Source organism: Etheostoma cragini, chromosome 16, assembly GCF_013103735.1.
Source record: "Etheostoma cragini isolate CJK2018 chromosome 16, CSU_Ecrag_1.0, whole genome shotgun sequence".
In the NCBI taxonomy this organism is placed as follows: domain Eukaryota; kingdom Metazoa; phylum Chordata; class Actinopteri; order Perciformes; family Percidae; genus Etheostoma; species Etheostoma cragini.
This window is the reverse complement of record NC_048422.1, coordinates 23,211,191-23,227,183: the sequence shown is the minus strand read 5'-3', so window position 1 is coordinate 23,227,183 and position 15,993 is coordinate 23,211,191. Positions and strand designations below refer to the sequence as shown.

Sequence of the window (15,993 nt, the reverse complement as noted above, 5' to 3'; positions counted from 1 at the left end):
GATAGAGGGAGACAGAGACAGACAGGGAGGGAGACACAGGCAGACAGGGAGGGAGACACAGGCAGACAGGGAGGGAGATAGAGGGAGACAGAGACAGACAGGGAGGGAGATAGAGAGACAGATAGAAAGAGGGAGCTTTGATCCCTGCCTTGCTCTCTGCATCTGTCCAATCACCAAAATCATCAGCTCATCTATCGGGCATGCACACGGGGCTGGGCGATATATCAACATTATAGTGATATCTGTCACTAGATATCGTCTTAGATTTTGGATATTTTAGGATATATTAGATCTTGGATATTCTGAACTGACGGTTATAATTTGCCTTTAACCACTTAGTCAACATATCCACATTAGTGATAAATATTTGTCTAAAATCTCATTGGTAAACTATTTTGTAAAAAGCAACAATTCTCAACCTAACGATATTGTCGCAATATTGACATTTATGTATTTGGTTAAGAATATCGTGATATCTGATTTTCTCCTTATCGCCCAGCCCAGAGATTGGATGAGGTAATTCAGCTTGGGAACAAAAAACATTTTTAAACAAAAAGTTAATAAACTTACCTTTTTATGACATTGGTTTTTCCTGCTAATAAGAGATTGAGGGTCGCCCAAGTACATCAGAAGAGGTTTGGATCTAGATTATCCAGAATAATGGACTAACTGTAACTAGGTCTTTTAACTGGAGAGGGAATAAGATATCCAGATATGATACCTTGCTTCGGCTATTATAATGCATCTAATTGGACGGCTGTTACGGGGAACTGAGTGTTTACCTTGGACCAATTAACCCTATAAACCGAAGATTTAGAGACAGAGTAAATGCTACCGGGTAGACAGGGTATTGATCTGCTAGGTTCAGACACAAAAAGTACTGTAACATCCGCAAAGAAACATAAGTTTGTTGACTAGACCTCCTACCAATACACCTAGGAGGTTAGTTAGGTACCTTATGGGCGCGGCCCAAAGGCTCTATGGCTAAAAAACAAAAAGGAGAAAGAAGGGAGCCCTTTTAGTTTCCCTCCCAAGGGCAAAATATTCGGAAATTAACATTTAGTTTGCACCCCAACCTCTGGGAGCTTATACAGCACCTTAGTCAATTCTATTAAAGTGCTGCCAAACCCCATATACTGTTTATTTCCAAAGTTTTAAACATATAACCCCATTCAACAAAACGAATATCAACAGCATTTTTGGCATTGAGAGAAATCGCTATTTGTTATAGTTTATCAGCTAAAGACCACGCAATATTTCAAATGACGCTTGATATTATCTGACGAGCTACGCCCACGAATAAACCCCACCTGATCAGGATAAATTCAAGAATAACCTTATTTAATCTATTTGCCTAAATGTTCTTGTTTTTACATTTTTTTTAGGAATCAAAGTTATGAAAGCCAGCCTAAATGTTGGTGGCAGTGTGCCCTTCTCCAGGGCTTCTCTATGTTGTACTAGGGGTGTTGAAATTGATCATTTCATCGCGATGCAGTGACAGACCATAACCGATACCTACTGATGTTACGTGATCATCTTTTGTTTGCTACTTTTTCTTTTTGCCTTTTGTTTGTTGGCTGCTGTGTTCAGACTCCGCTACATTCAGGAAGTGTCTGATTCAAGAGCAAACACAATGAAAATGGGAGGTCATATATATGTGACTGCTTGAATTTGTTGCTGAAAACCATTAGGCAATATATAATAATTTGAGTAGGTGGCGCATCATGACATTGCATTAAATCGTTGATTATAATCAAAATGAATCGTGACACCAGTGAAGATCCAATGTACTAGTTATATTGTACTAATTTTTTAGGGCAGAACACTGAGATCTGCATGTAGTTCATGGGCACGACTTGGACCGCTTGGTAACCCAAAGACCAGTATGTTTCTAATGAAGTAAGTAACAGCTTATTCATGAGACATTGTAAACAGCACTTATGTAAAGTCACTGATGCATGAACACAAACACACAGAGCAGCTGTAGTTTGTAAAGCATACAAATTATTCACCAGGCTTCAGGACATTTCCACACCTAAACCTTTGCACAAAAGTCAATTAGGCCCGTTTGAAAGGCTTTAAACATCTACTACATTCAGAGGAAGAGACAGATCCCCTCACAGTACAGTTAAAAGGAGGCTACAAATAGCCCTGGTACCAGCAGTGTGTACTAGAGTCTGTGTGCAGTTGTGTTAACTCGGTATTCAGACGGTGACTGCAGGCAAAGTAACCGGCAAGGCTGCTATTCTTAGTGGAGCACAGCAGCCTCCCAGAGCAGCGCCACATGCTCGCTGCAAACTCACAGACAGCAGTACATGTCAACTCCATTCATTTCAATTTGATGCAACATAAATCCTCGGCTTTAAACGGCGTTAACAGTTTTATATTCCTGAAACTGTAAGAGTAAAGCTGTCGAACATGTACATTTGAGAAAATACTAAAAGTGTTACAAAGCGCACTTCGGATGGGACGGTACATTTTTTCTAACGCGGTTGAAAAGCATGAAATTCCTGCAGTAGTGCGGTGTACCGCATCCCCCTTATGAGAGTGGCGTTAAGTTAGAGTGAGAACGGCAGGGTGCCTTAAGTGAGTGATGTCAGCGCATGGCGAGCGAGCGGTAACGGAGAATAGCACGCAAGTGCCGCTGTGATGAAGAGAGGAAAAAGAGATAGCAAATTTTATGTCAAGTAAGTTAAAAGTGAACAATAAAATAAGATTTAGCTTCTCAAGACACGGCGGCTTCATCTGTCATGGCCGTGGGAACATTGAGTCGGTGGTGCTGACGAAGATTCAAGAGTGACATTTTCCAGCCAAAGTCAACCACCACGCTGCATCCATCACCAAGCTCAACAAGCTGAAAAATTTAAAACACAAATGAAATCCAAAACCCAAGACAGGGCAGAACTAGGCATGGGTAACACTGGATATACAGCTGGTAAAGTGAATGGTGTTACCTCCGAAAAAAACCTTAGCCTACAACGTGTTACTGCTGAGAGGGCAGAGAGGGCGACTCTGCAGTTTACTAGCTTGCTGTCTCCACCAAAATAAGGCACTCCGTTTTATACTACGAGTAGGGCATGCAGGCTGAAATTCCCCCGTGCAGTTTTATCGGGATAAAGCTATAAACAGAAGTACATGCCGCTAGCTGCTAGGCTAATGTGCAATGGTACACACTGCACCCTGCAACCCTGTGTGTTTATGTCTCAGTTTTAGCAACAGAGTGAGACATCTCACTTCTAAGATCCGTGTTGGGAGTTTGGATGGATGGATTTGAACCATATGAAGGACTTTAGCAATCAGACGTCTGCGGATTAAAAACCTCCTGAACGATGAACACTGAAGGAATACCAACCGAGACAAAGTGACCGCAATGAAGACTACAACTCCCATGATCCCACACTACTTTCGACAGTTTTGACAGAGATCCCTAGAGGCTAGAAGAATACTTAAAAAAGATCGTGAGTTTAAGAGGATGAGAGCTCGACTTGTACTCACAACAACAAAGAATCCTAAATACTTAGAGATCAACACACGGACCACAGTCATGGTATAATGAACAAAATGAGCGACCCCAGATACAGGCAACTGAATAATTTATGTTGTATTTGTGGAGCGAGTAGGCATCACATGAGCCGGGTTATCAATCCTGATAGAGACCTTTGATGCTCTCTGATGTTTCGTCTGACGTGCTCCATTAGAAAGCTGCTTTAGATTATCCAGCGGCTTTCATCAGGGCGAGATCAAACAAAGACTTCTTGTGTCGTGCATTAGATAGATAGATATTGATCCCAAAAAATGGGAAATCACGCCGTTAATAACTGTTGTTTCCTCAGACGTAAACGGCTCCATCTCCGTAAATGAAGAACTACGTTACGTTGTCAACACATAACTTTATAATTCTGTAGCTCTAGTGAAAATGTCATTTAGATCTGCGTTACTCCAAAAATACAGAAATCAGGAATAGTAATCCTCATTTCGTGTTCATTTACAAAAATTTAGAAAAAATTAAAAATAAATACATTGCAATATTTTTCACCAAATACATTTATGTCAACATAGCAGCGATATTGTATGGTTGACTACCGGTGCTTTTTGGGAAGAGCATCAAAATGTATTTAAATCACTCCCATCTAAGCTTAATAGCCCAAAAAGTGATATTTAGGAAAGGCCTGGATAGTCGATAAGACAATCAGTTTAAAGAGTTGAATAACAGACAATTAAACAGTTTAATGTTCCAGCTCGTAAAATGAAAATCTGCGTTTTTGCATCATGTTGCAGTACAGTTAATGAAATATTTTCGGAGTTTTTAAGTCACCTTGAGTTGAAATTTGTGATGTATTAGACTTCATTAACTATGTGTCTTTTTCATGTGTACAACTAGGGCTAGGCAATATACAGCATCTGTATTATATTGATATCAATATGAGACTGGATATCGTCCTAGATTTTGGACATCGTAATATAGCATAAGTGTCTTCTGCTGATTTTAAAGGCTACATTACAGTAAATTAAAAAAAGGTTAATGAAGATAGTAATGCCTACATAAATCCCTTTGTCAAAGGAGTCCACGATTTGCCTGAGAAAGGTTGCCTTTTGTTTGTATTAAATTATGGATCATAAAGCAGTGTTAGACATTGTTTCACTTTAGTATTTTTCATTTGTCCTGCACATGCCAGAAGGTGGGATGTGCACACAATTTCTGTTACATACATTACAGTAAGTACCAGACTTTCTAACGGGTTTAGTATTTAGATATATTTTTATTGTGAAAACACCATTAGTCAACACTACAATATCGTCACGATACCTGCATCAATGTATTTGGTCTAAAATACCGTGGTATTTGTGTACAACCGTGTTCTCTCTCTCTCTCTCTCCTTCAGACACAACCTCACTGAACTGGTTCTTTTCCAACACAGCCCGACCTTTAGTCTTATTATCTGACTTCTTTGACGGAGGTTGAGTGCAGCTCGGCTGTGCTGTCCACTCCGGTTTGGTAGCTGGTGAGCCGGCAGACAGCCCCCCCCGTGGCTCTAATGCCAAGCTGTCACATTGCAGCTCAACTTTCCTCTTTTACTCTTAAGTTTTTATGAGAGAGAACCCCTGAGAGAGAGAGAGAGAGAGAGAGACAGTTTGTTGGTCAAGTAGAGATGACTGGGCGCCCGGTTGGCTCAGTTGGTAGGACGGGCGCCCATATATTAGAGGTTTAATCCTTGAGGTATCAGGTCAGGGTTTGACTGACCCCCCCCCCCCCCCCCCCTTTCATGTCTTCATCTGTCCTGTCAAATAAAGGCCTAAAATGCCCCAATAAATAATCTTAAAACTTAAAAAAAAAAGAAGAGATGACTAAAAAATCAAAAAGTCAATTGCAGCTTGTTAGAAAAATGATGCTTAGAACGGTTTTGCTTCAGTTTCTTCGTTAAACCATTTACCTCCAAACTGCTTTTTTTTCATGAGTTAACCATTAAAGCTAAAGGTGGGGGGGGAATCTCTTGGCACCAAATCAGAGGCCAACGATTCAATTCCAGAACAGATTATCGATCCAACAATGTTTTTTTGTAAATTTCGATGCGTGATAAAAAAAAAAAAAAAAATGACATACAATATAAATCTGCATTTGTTAGATTTTGACACATATTTGTCCCACACAAGTTGTAATGAAATGTTTTGTCTGCTGAGGTTTATGTTGCGTCGTCGTCCCACGCTTAAGCCTTAAACATGCTGAGTCACCTTCTGTCACAGTGATCTTCCATGTCAGAGGCTGAGTCATGTTTAAAGGAGGTGAACATAAAACATGAGGTGGTCACATGTAATGTGATGAAGTAGATCAACAGCCTTTATGTGTTCTACCTAATCATTTTATGCATGTCTTATTAGATCCCGTGTATACTGTATTTAGGAAATTGGTTTTTACTTTTGGCCATTTTTGTGTTTTTTTTTATGCTTAAACTAAGTTGTTGACCATTATTTCGTCCCGTCCTGTACGTCTGGAGACAGTACCTTTAAAAAAACAACAACAACAATCGATTACCTTATCAGAAGCGAGCATTGAATCGTTGGAGAGAATCGCGATGCATCTAAGAATCGATAATCTTTCCCACCCTTAATAAAAGCTGAGTGACCTTGCAAAGAGCACAGGATGCATCCCTGAGGGCAGAACTCATAACGTGGAGGAGATCCCGGGCCTGGCCAGAGATAAGAAGAAAAGCAACTAACTACATTAACCGAATAAATAACTAAACTCACAACTCCTTTAAAAAAAATAAAATAAAATAAAAAACACTGAACAATCTTAAGTCATTTTCTTAAGTGCTGTAAACTGACTCTACTCGCTGCAAGTAAACAGACTTAAGAGATTTTTTCCATTTTTTTAATGACTAGTTATCCTAACACAGCTCAAAATTATTTTTAATAAATCGGCGAGGTGGATAAATCTGTCGTTATTTGTTTATTGCTGATATACTGGTGCTCCTGTACGTCGGCTGATAAAAACAGGAAGCTGCTCTACGGGTGTGTCAACGGAAAGTTATACAAAAGAGACTTCAGATACAGTATTAGGGACCACTAAGGTCTATATAAAAGAGACTTCAGATACAGTATTAGGGACCACTAAGGTATATATAAAAAGAGACTTCAGATACAGTATTAGGGGACCACTAAGGTCTATATAAAAGAGACTTCAGATACAGTATTAGGGACCACTAAGGTCTATATAAAAGCATCCAATGAGCACCATGTCATTGGACCTTTAAGTCTTTAACAGACTTTTGTTAAGAAGGCTGATGGAACAGGGCACAATTAATTTTTAAAGCGATTAAGTCTCCATCCAGGCACCCGGCATCTTCTGCCTGATGGCAAGAGCTCGTGAGTTGAGCTTTGTGAGTTGAATAGACAATAGTACAAATAGTTTCCTATATCATACCTATATTGGCTTATACGTACATAATATAATGCTTGTTATATGTTTTTGTTATGGGTCTTTGGATGCTTTTACATAGACCTTAGTGGTCTAAGAGTAAAACATTGGTTTACTGGTTATTCCCATCACTGGTCGTTAGACACATCCAGCAACACAACCTCTGGTATCTTAGAAAGGTGTCCTTTAAGGCCAGTGAACATTGTGAGTAAACAAAACTTTGGCCAATCAGACAACCTTAATAGCAAGTTGCAGCTTTAAATTACAGATACGGTTATGTTATTTGGTTTTTGGAGTAAAGGCTGCCTTGAAATTATTGTTATTGTTATCTGCAGACAAATAAATAGCCATGTGAATGTTTCTCTGCAGGAAAAAAGGACAATATAGGACTGTTGTCCTCTGTATGCCGCACCTTTATGACCTGTGGCGCACAACACAACTATTGAATCTGTTTTATATAACAGAATTCACAGGGGGAAGGCTGAAGTTAAATATAACAGAGTTAAGAAAATAATAAGACAGCCTCTCCTGTCAGACTCCCCTCTCTTCAACATGAAAAGGGATGTTTTTTAAAGCCATGTTAGTTCCACATTGCCGAAGAATTTGACTTAGTACGGTTATGCTTATAAAGTTCAATCGATCCTGGATTTCTAGGGATTGACAGCTAGTGTTGGGCGAATGGATGAATATGGGTTTGCAACTTTTTTCTCTCGCCGCTCACATACATGAGCTATAGTCACTCAATAGAAGCTTTTAATGTGAAAAGTACAGCCCTAATAGTAATTACAACTTTATTGTTGAGGATGTCTTAAATATTAAAAGGGCTATTTCACCATTGGAAAGATGAAAATATCTTTAAATTGGGTCACGTATGTAGTAGAAATGTGGAAACAATTTCAAAATTGGTTCCTTCCAGGCCAAGAAAAGCCAGGAAGTAGGTTTTAGGCTCATGTGGATGAGTTTAGACACCTGAATGTAAAGCTAAGCTAACGCAATGGTAGCATTAACGCTTGGAGAGATGTTAACAGTTAACAGCCGGGAATTTGCGTGTAATGAAGAATGATAGTTATTTAACAGTCAAACTGCACCAGCGGTTAGCAGTAGCACCCCATTTCTGCACTAGTCCAGTCACACAGCCCACCTCCGCAAGTCTTACCCCGCAGAGCAGCAGCTGCTCGGAAGGCTAGCAAGCCTGGTAGCTAGTTAGCGGAGTCCAGTACACTGTTGTGGAGTCATGTTTCCACAAAAACAAAATCACAACAGTCTTTGAACTCGTGTTGGGAGTTCTGTTAAAGTTGGATGTAATCCAGTTTGTTGTCTAATGATCGGACCCTTGCGAGCAGGAGGGATCAGACAGGTGGATGCACATTATTGTTGTAAAGGTTTGCTGCTGAAAGGAGTCCAAACCCCAATGGACGGGTTAAAAACATGCAGAACTAGCTGGCTTGTAGACCACAGCCGCTCGGCAAAAAGGCCTCCAATAATGCTAAATGATGATTTTGACTACTGAAGAATAAACTTGTCCTTGCTGTACAGAGGACCAACTTTGTAATGGTGACCAAAGCCTTTTTCTGACAGCCGCTCATATCATCCAAACAGCCCCTTACATCTAAATGCCTAAAACAAAACTCACATGAAATACAGATTGAAGCCCAATAATCAACATGTGGAGGGATTCTGCCGGGCTGAGCTTTAAAATATAAGGAGAGCAATCATTAAGTCATGATTGTGTTTCAGCAGATTCTCACCCCACCGGAGCGTGTGAACACATCGCCGCCACATTAAAAGAGGTGAATACAACATGTCTGCTTTCATTCTGCAGCGACACATTACCTGCGCATCCAGGAGATGAGATTATATTTAACCAATGTAATCCAGTTTGTATACAAATGAAATCAACTATAGCTATACGGGATCTGTGGACTGTATATGAAGCAGAAAATGAGCCTTTATAGTTTACAAAATAACCACTTGTCTACATGACGCCCGCTGCTGAAGGGATGAAACATCTTCAGACCCGGCAGCAGCAAAAACTGGAATATGGGTCATTTAAAATTAGCTTACTCACAACAAATATTTTCATGATCTAATTCTGTACTATTTAATCATCAATAGCATCAGGCTTCTTCTATCTACCTTATTACACAGGACTTTCTCTGTAAAGGATGTGTTATTTTCAACACATTACTGAGTCCGGGATTCATTGCCATGCACATTTTTATTTTACTAGTTTAATTTATTTAAATTTTATTCTTTTTTGATTGTCCATTTTGCAGGGACGTTGTAGAGCGTCTTCTGGTGGACAGACCATGCAACGCCATCACTAACAGGGACGTTGTAGAGCGTCCTCTGGTGGACAGACCATGCAACGCCATCACTAACAGGGACGTTGTAGAGCGTCCTCTGGTGGACAGACTATGCAACGCCAACTCATAACATGGTTGGCCGTTCATTTTTAAAAAAATATTTATCTGAATCATTTGTCATTATAAATGATTATGATGAATGACTATTTTAAAAAAGTATGTCTATATTTAAATATTTCATTAATGCCGATAGATTGGGAAATGCCTGATATCGGCCTGCCAATATATCGATCGGGCTCGGAGATTTTGTGATGGGACTTTTACATCATTCTGTGACTCTTTGCAAGGGCGTAACTTTTGGGTTCAACATGGGGGGGGGGGGGGGGGGGGGGGGGCTGAGATCCTCCATCTACAAAGCCTCTAATGCCTCCATCTACAAACACTTCACTTCCTAAATTTTGTTGACTATAACTGTAGTACCCTACACTTTGTTTTTGTGCGGGGGGGGGTAGTTTAGAAATTGGAGAAAAAAAATATTTGCTTTCCACAGAATTCAAACTGACGGATTTCAAAAGCCAGTCATGATTGACTACACATTGTTGTTGTTTAATTACATCAGAAATATTGTGTTAACAGTTCAGCAAGAGAGCATTTTCATGAGCAAGCTTCTCCCGGACCAGGACTTCAAGTCACTTCTCCTGACTAATGTGTGATGGATTTGTTTCTTGAATTTTTCTTTGGTGTTGTTGTACAAACCCAACTGTTAAATACTATTTTGAGTTCTTATCACTAAAAGGTGTGTATGGGTTTGTAGGAGCCTGTGTCATCTGTCCTGCGTTCTTAGGATGCATTTTATTTGGTTAAAAATGGAAGTGAAACTCACAGCCGAGTTGGTGTAACTCATGAAACCATGCAGGATTCACGATTCATTGATGCAAAAATCACCCAAAAACAAGCTTCACATGGAATTATTAAAGGAAACCGCTGCCTCCATTCTTAAACTGATGTAAACTTAACTTATTAAACTGGTGTCTTTCTCCACCTCCAACTTCATATTAGGGGTTTAAGACTGTTAGTCTGGCAAAACAAGATATTTAGAGACGCCGCAAGGGACTCTGGGAACTTGTGATGGGACTTTTTCCCGTCATGTTTTACCCTTTTAATAGATTTTTTTCACAAATATTGTGTTAAAAATGATATTTCCTGCAGGAGTGCGGTCCCTCGCCGCCGCCCTGCCTCCGTTACGGTTCAGTGGGACCCACCTGCTGTTTCTCCATGGGCTCCTTGCTGATGGCGGAGACTTTGGGTGCAGGGGCCCGCTCGCACGTGCATCCCTCCAGTAGGTATATCCCGGAGGGCCTCGCGCTCTGGTCGTTCTCAAAGTAGAAGAGCACGTTCTGGTAGAGAGCGAAGTACTTCTCGGTCCAGCGGCTGATCTCCGTGGTCTTCTTGCTCAGGAAGCCGCGCTTGGAGCCCTCTTTACGCGCAACCACCGACAGGTACAGAGCGTGACCCTCGTTGTACCGCACGCCCTTCTGCATCTTATGGCCAACCGGATTTGTTTTGTTGTTTATTTTGGTGCACTTCAAACAGTAACCCGAGGCATCACTGCATATCCCGGGTTTCTGTCACTGCCGTGATGAGCAGAGAGAAAGCGGTTTCATATATCCGTTAGCAGGGAAAGTAATCCAGGCTTACCATGGTAGAAAAAGTTAACGAGACGCTCCGCAGGGCGGCAAATTGGGGCTTTAATGCCGGGCTTTCTCACGAAGCAAAGCCGCAGGAAACACTTCGCGACGCTCCCATGCTCCAAACTTCGGCGAGGAGTTCGCTAGCGCTCGAGCCCTCCGATGTTACTCTCCCTGAGTGATGGAAATGCATCAAAAGAAGGAGAAAGCTGACCGTCCCGCCGGCGGCACCGCGGAGACCGAAATAGACCGAGGGAACAGACGGGGACACCAGAATCACGACGGAGATCAGCGGTAATCGCCTTTGACACCAACTTAAAGAGACAGGTCGCTGGCTGCAGCTCGCCGCGCGCCGCTGCCTGCTCGCTGCGCCTCGCGCCTCATCACCGGAGCGCACGAGCCGAGGAACGCCCCCTTTGGAGTGCAGGTGCGCAGGAGTGCGAAGGGGGGGGCAAAGGTTGAAAGGGTAACATCACAGCCTGACAGGTGTGTTGGAGTCTGCTGACCTCCATTTTAGATGCAATTTAGTTAGTTTAGTTAGTTTTTTTGGTTTCACTGTTGGATTATTTTAAATTGTGTGTGTGTGTGTGTGTGTGTGTGTGTGTGTTAAGGTATCTTGTGAATTTCTTTTTTTTTTAATTTCTGACTCCAGCTTCTTAAGTGTCAATTTTTTCTAGTTTCTTCACTCCTCTGTGATTAAAGAGGTTTTAATTTCAGATTAAACAAAAGGATCCAAACATAAAACACCCTTTAAGGACAAATTCAGTAACCCAGCTGTGATGCGTACGTATAAATAGCCACTTTTTTTAACTATGATTTTACATAAATGAGTCTCTTGCCCTCTCTGCACACACACACACACACACACGAAAAAAGCAGAAGTTTCTATTTCTGTAAAGTGAGGATATGCTTCAAGAGACAACGAAACGGTCATCCAGCCTGAACGCACAACATCTGTTTGCTTTCAGTCGACTCTGTGTGTGTGTGCGTGTGTGTGCGTGTGTGTGTGTGGACAGATGTTACGTGTGTTTTAAGCTAAGCTGCCACAGAGTTTGCCTCTCTGTTATGTTCCACGTGCATGATGTAGTGATTAATTGGGTTGGGGGGATTCCCTGAGATTCCCTATTGCTCCGCCCTCCATCAGATGGAGAACACTTCATGGACATCACATAACTGATAAAACACACACACACACACACACTCTAAATCGGTTAGGCAGCTTAGTATCAGTTCGCTGTGATGAGGTCTAACCGACTCTGCAGTGACCTGCTCACAGTGATAAAATCTAACAGAGTACATCTACCAGAGTACTTTATGAGGTCATTGTACTTTACATGAGTATTTCCTTTTTTCCTCCACTTCTTTTGTCTGACAGTTTTACTTACATTACGATATTTGCTTAAAACCTATGAAGAGTTTGTAAAATATGGTCTCACATTGCATCGCCACAGCAATGTGGAGACAGGTTTGTGATTTTTAGTAGTAAAATAAATGCAGGACTTTGCCTTGTAATATAGTATTTTACAGTTTAGTATTAGTACTTTTACTGAAGCAGGAGATCCAAATACTTGTTCCTGTCTGCCTGTTGAGGTTTTTTTATTTTATAAAGTGATCAAAACACACTTTCAGTGGAAGCCAGAGTGAATTTTTCCCCGTTCTGCAGCGTCTCCTCCGCCTACATCAACAGAGCTGACGGAGAATAATCCAGCCCACGTTGCTGGAGCAGAGCCGTTCCCACTGGGAAGCTGAAACAGGAGCGCCAGGTAAAGGGACAGCACGCCAACGCCTTTAACCCACCTTGATCCTGAGACTCTTCTGCACATGCTCAGATGCAAATGAAGCATGCAGAGGGAAAGCAACGGCACAACAGAACAGAGGATAAAGTCTGTGTATAGATGTGTTACTGTGAGCAAGCTTTCAACACAAATTCAATTGTTCAATCATATAATAAATGTAAACTTGATATATACATACATACAGCACTATTAAAGTGCTTTACATGTTTGACCCAGGATGATTAAGACAAACAGATAATTTAAACACAGAATTATTATATAACTTAACCAATAAGATATTTGAATTTTGAATAACTTATTTTTATTGTTGAGGAATCTGGCTATTGCCTTTTATTAATCAATTAATTCTGTGCCTTTCAGAAAAAAAGTTAAAACACCTAAACTGACTGTCACATCTTACTTTGTCCAACCAAGAGTTTAAAAAACCCCAAATGTCAATTTTACGATGGAAAACATAGAAAATATGCAAATCTTAACATATTAGAAGTCTTAACTCTTGGATATTTCAATCAAAAAGGGTTTCTGAGGAACATCTGATTAATAAGCTTCAGCGCTCAATAATAATGTCTCAAACTGTGCCGTTACTGTAGAAAGACCTTGGATCCATGAGATCCAGGGCTGGTAATCAGGCTAAGTCTGGGTGAGTTAACACATTAACCGCTAGAGGTAGATTAACCTCATCCTGTCGTGTCTTATCAGGTCCCGAGCCTTAAAGACCACATCTGATGTCTGCAGGCAAACAGAGGGAATGCTGACAAATGAAAAGTCTCATCGCAGCTCGATATCATCAGTGGAGCTGTACGGAGAGACATAATCCCTCCGAGGTTAAAGGAGAGGACAAGGACGCGTTGCATCACATCCACACCACACTCCTGCTCAGTGGTTTTCAGACTGATGTGTGCGTTTACAAGGGGGCAGCAGGGGTGGAGCAAAGGGGGCTTCTGGGGCTCCAGGCTCCAAAAGCATGAAACCTTTCAGGTTTTTAGAAATGCCTTTAACTGTTCTAATGCTACTACAATCACCAAATATATCTCATATGTTTGAGAACATGTTCTTCTGTTGGGTTAATAACTAGACAGGGGCGTAGGTTTGGTTTCAACACTGGGGCGGACACATTGGAACTGGAGGTTTGGGGGTTCTCAGGTAAAACTTTGAGAAACACTTCATTTCCTGCATTCTGGTGCTGCAAATGTCTTTATTTATGTATATTAAAGTATTATTGTCCTGTGTGGTTCAAAACGTTCACATTCAAAACATCACATGTGTTTCAAGATTTGAGTTAGGAAACATCTCCAACAAATCTGTTAGAGAATGAGACTTGTGAAAGCTATACAGTCTAAAGTTTAATCCTTGTATGGTATTTGGGTCAAATTGACCCATTTCAACTTTTTTACAAAAAGAAAAATGGTACAAGTTACATTTTTTCTACCTGAAAATCAACGTCCTTACTTTATTTCCTGTGATAAACATGTATTCCTGACTCAATTCAGAACATTATTCTGGATATGACACTTGTTTTTAACATGAATTATAACCTTATGACAGAAAACTAACACCACTTCCATTTTTTATTGTGTGCTAGTAGAGACTGATGCATTCCCTGAACATACATGTTATCTCAGCAGTTTGAAATTGAGATAAAGACAATATTTGTTAATAGATTATGAAGTAAAATTTTATTTCAGAATTGTTTTAAAACCCCAAATAAGTCACGGGCCAATTTGACTTTTAGGGATACCGAGGGTCCCGGGAAGAGAAGACAATACAAGGGTTTAAGCAACATGGAAGACTTGAAATCACAAGTAATTTGTAGAACGTAATGTTAGACACAATTCTTGTTTTTTGTCTGTCTGTGACAACATGAACAGTTTATTTGATCTTGAGCGTGTGACCTGTCACAGTGGGTGGTCTTGTGTTGGGATATATGGGGCTTTAATAACAGTGCTCGCTCTCATCTGTGGATATAACCAGCAAAGGATTATGGGGGATTACTATCACTGTGTGTCTGCCACTATGACCGCTGCACATAAACCTTCAAGCAGCACTGATCAGGATCAGCATGGTGGGTGTGTGTGTCTCTATATTGCTACAAACATTTTTAATTTTCTGAAATACAGTCTTTGTGTTTATTACTTTAAGACAGTGGTTCTCAAATCTTTTCCAGTAATGTACCCCCCCCTTTGAATTATTTTGTTACGCAAGTACCCACTGAACAGCCCAAAATATTGTTGGTAGGGGAAACAGCCTATATAATGAGGCACAATGCAATTTTCAATTGTTCCAGAAATCTTGTGGCTGCTCGGCTTTTGTTAAGTCCTCTCTAGAGTATTTGACTGATTTTTAATTCCCTATGCTGCTTTATGAGTTTTTCATGGTATCTTTTTAGCTACTAACTCTGGTAACTGTGTTACCCTTGTACTTTTAGATATGATAGCAGCATTTGACACAGTGGACCCTGAAATCCACTGCTCCTCTATCATGTGGGGTCCCACAGGGCTCAGTGCTTGGCCCTCTTAGTTGCTCTCCATCTACTCCCAATTGGTTCTCTTTTCAGGAAACATGGCATTTCTTTTCACAGTTATCCAGACAACAGCCAGATCTACATCCCCCTCAAAAAAATCTGATTCCAACTCCGTTAACCCACTGCTACAGTATTTACACAACATTAAAGCTTGGATGTCCTTACATTTTCAAAAAAAACCTGCACAAACATTAGAGGAGACCCACAACTCCTCCATAACTCAGCAGTCTTGTGGCATAGTGGTCTGCATGCATGGTGTTGTGATTTACGGTATCTGGGCCATACAGAATTATATCTCTGACCCATGCACTCTATCATCTTCCTGTGTTTTGCTTCTTTTTTTCCCTTCTAAAAGCAGAACTTCAGTCAAAGCAACAGTTTCGGAGAGGAATAAAGTCTTCCTACAAAACCACCCACCTCAGGGTGTTTTCAGGTGCCGACAGCACGGCTGACGTCCTGTCCAGTGACGCCTGGGAAGATGGCTGCAGGCCGAGGTTCATCTACACGTCAGCAAGTTAGGGAATACCCCTGATGCATTTGAAAAATCCCTGAACTCAAAAAGACACAAAAGCAGCTCAGATTGCAAAGTAAACACACAAATTATTCATTAAAAGCAGCTATAATTTATACGCCATTGTAGTATTCTTGTCGTTAGGGAACACTGCATAAACCTGTATGACATTAAATAAACAACTTGCACATTTAGGCACAAAACAAAACCACACAAAGGATAATAATCCAGATAAACCAGCAGGCAATTTTGCAT

General features: G+C 40.8%; 1 protein-coding gene across 7 annotated transcripts in view; it reads right to left on the bottom strand.

Moving 5' to 3' along the window:
* rasgrf2a (Ras protein-specific guanine nucleotide-releasing factor 2a) overlaps positions 1-11,279 on the bottom strand; it is a 36,694-nt gene extending 25,415 nt beyond the window's left edge. For all 7 annotated transcript variants that reach the window (XM_034896064.1, XM_034896066.1, XM_034896065.1 and 4 more), the window contains exon 1: positions 10,485-11,279. In XM_034896064.1, coding sequence (XP_034751955.1) covers positions 10,485-10,763 — 279 coding nt within the window. In that variant the 5' untranslated portion in view covers positions 10,764-11,279. The remainder of the gene's footprint in view (positions 1-10,484) is intronic.
* Positions 11,280-15,993: the final 4,714 nt, after the last annotated feature.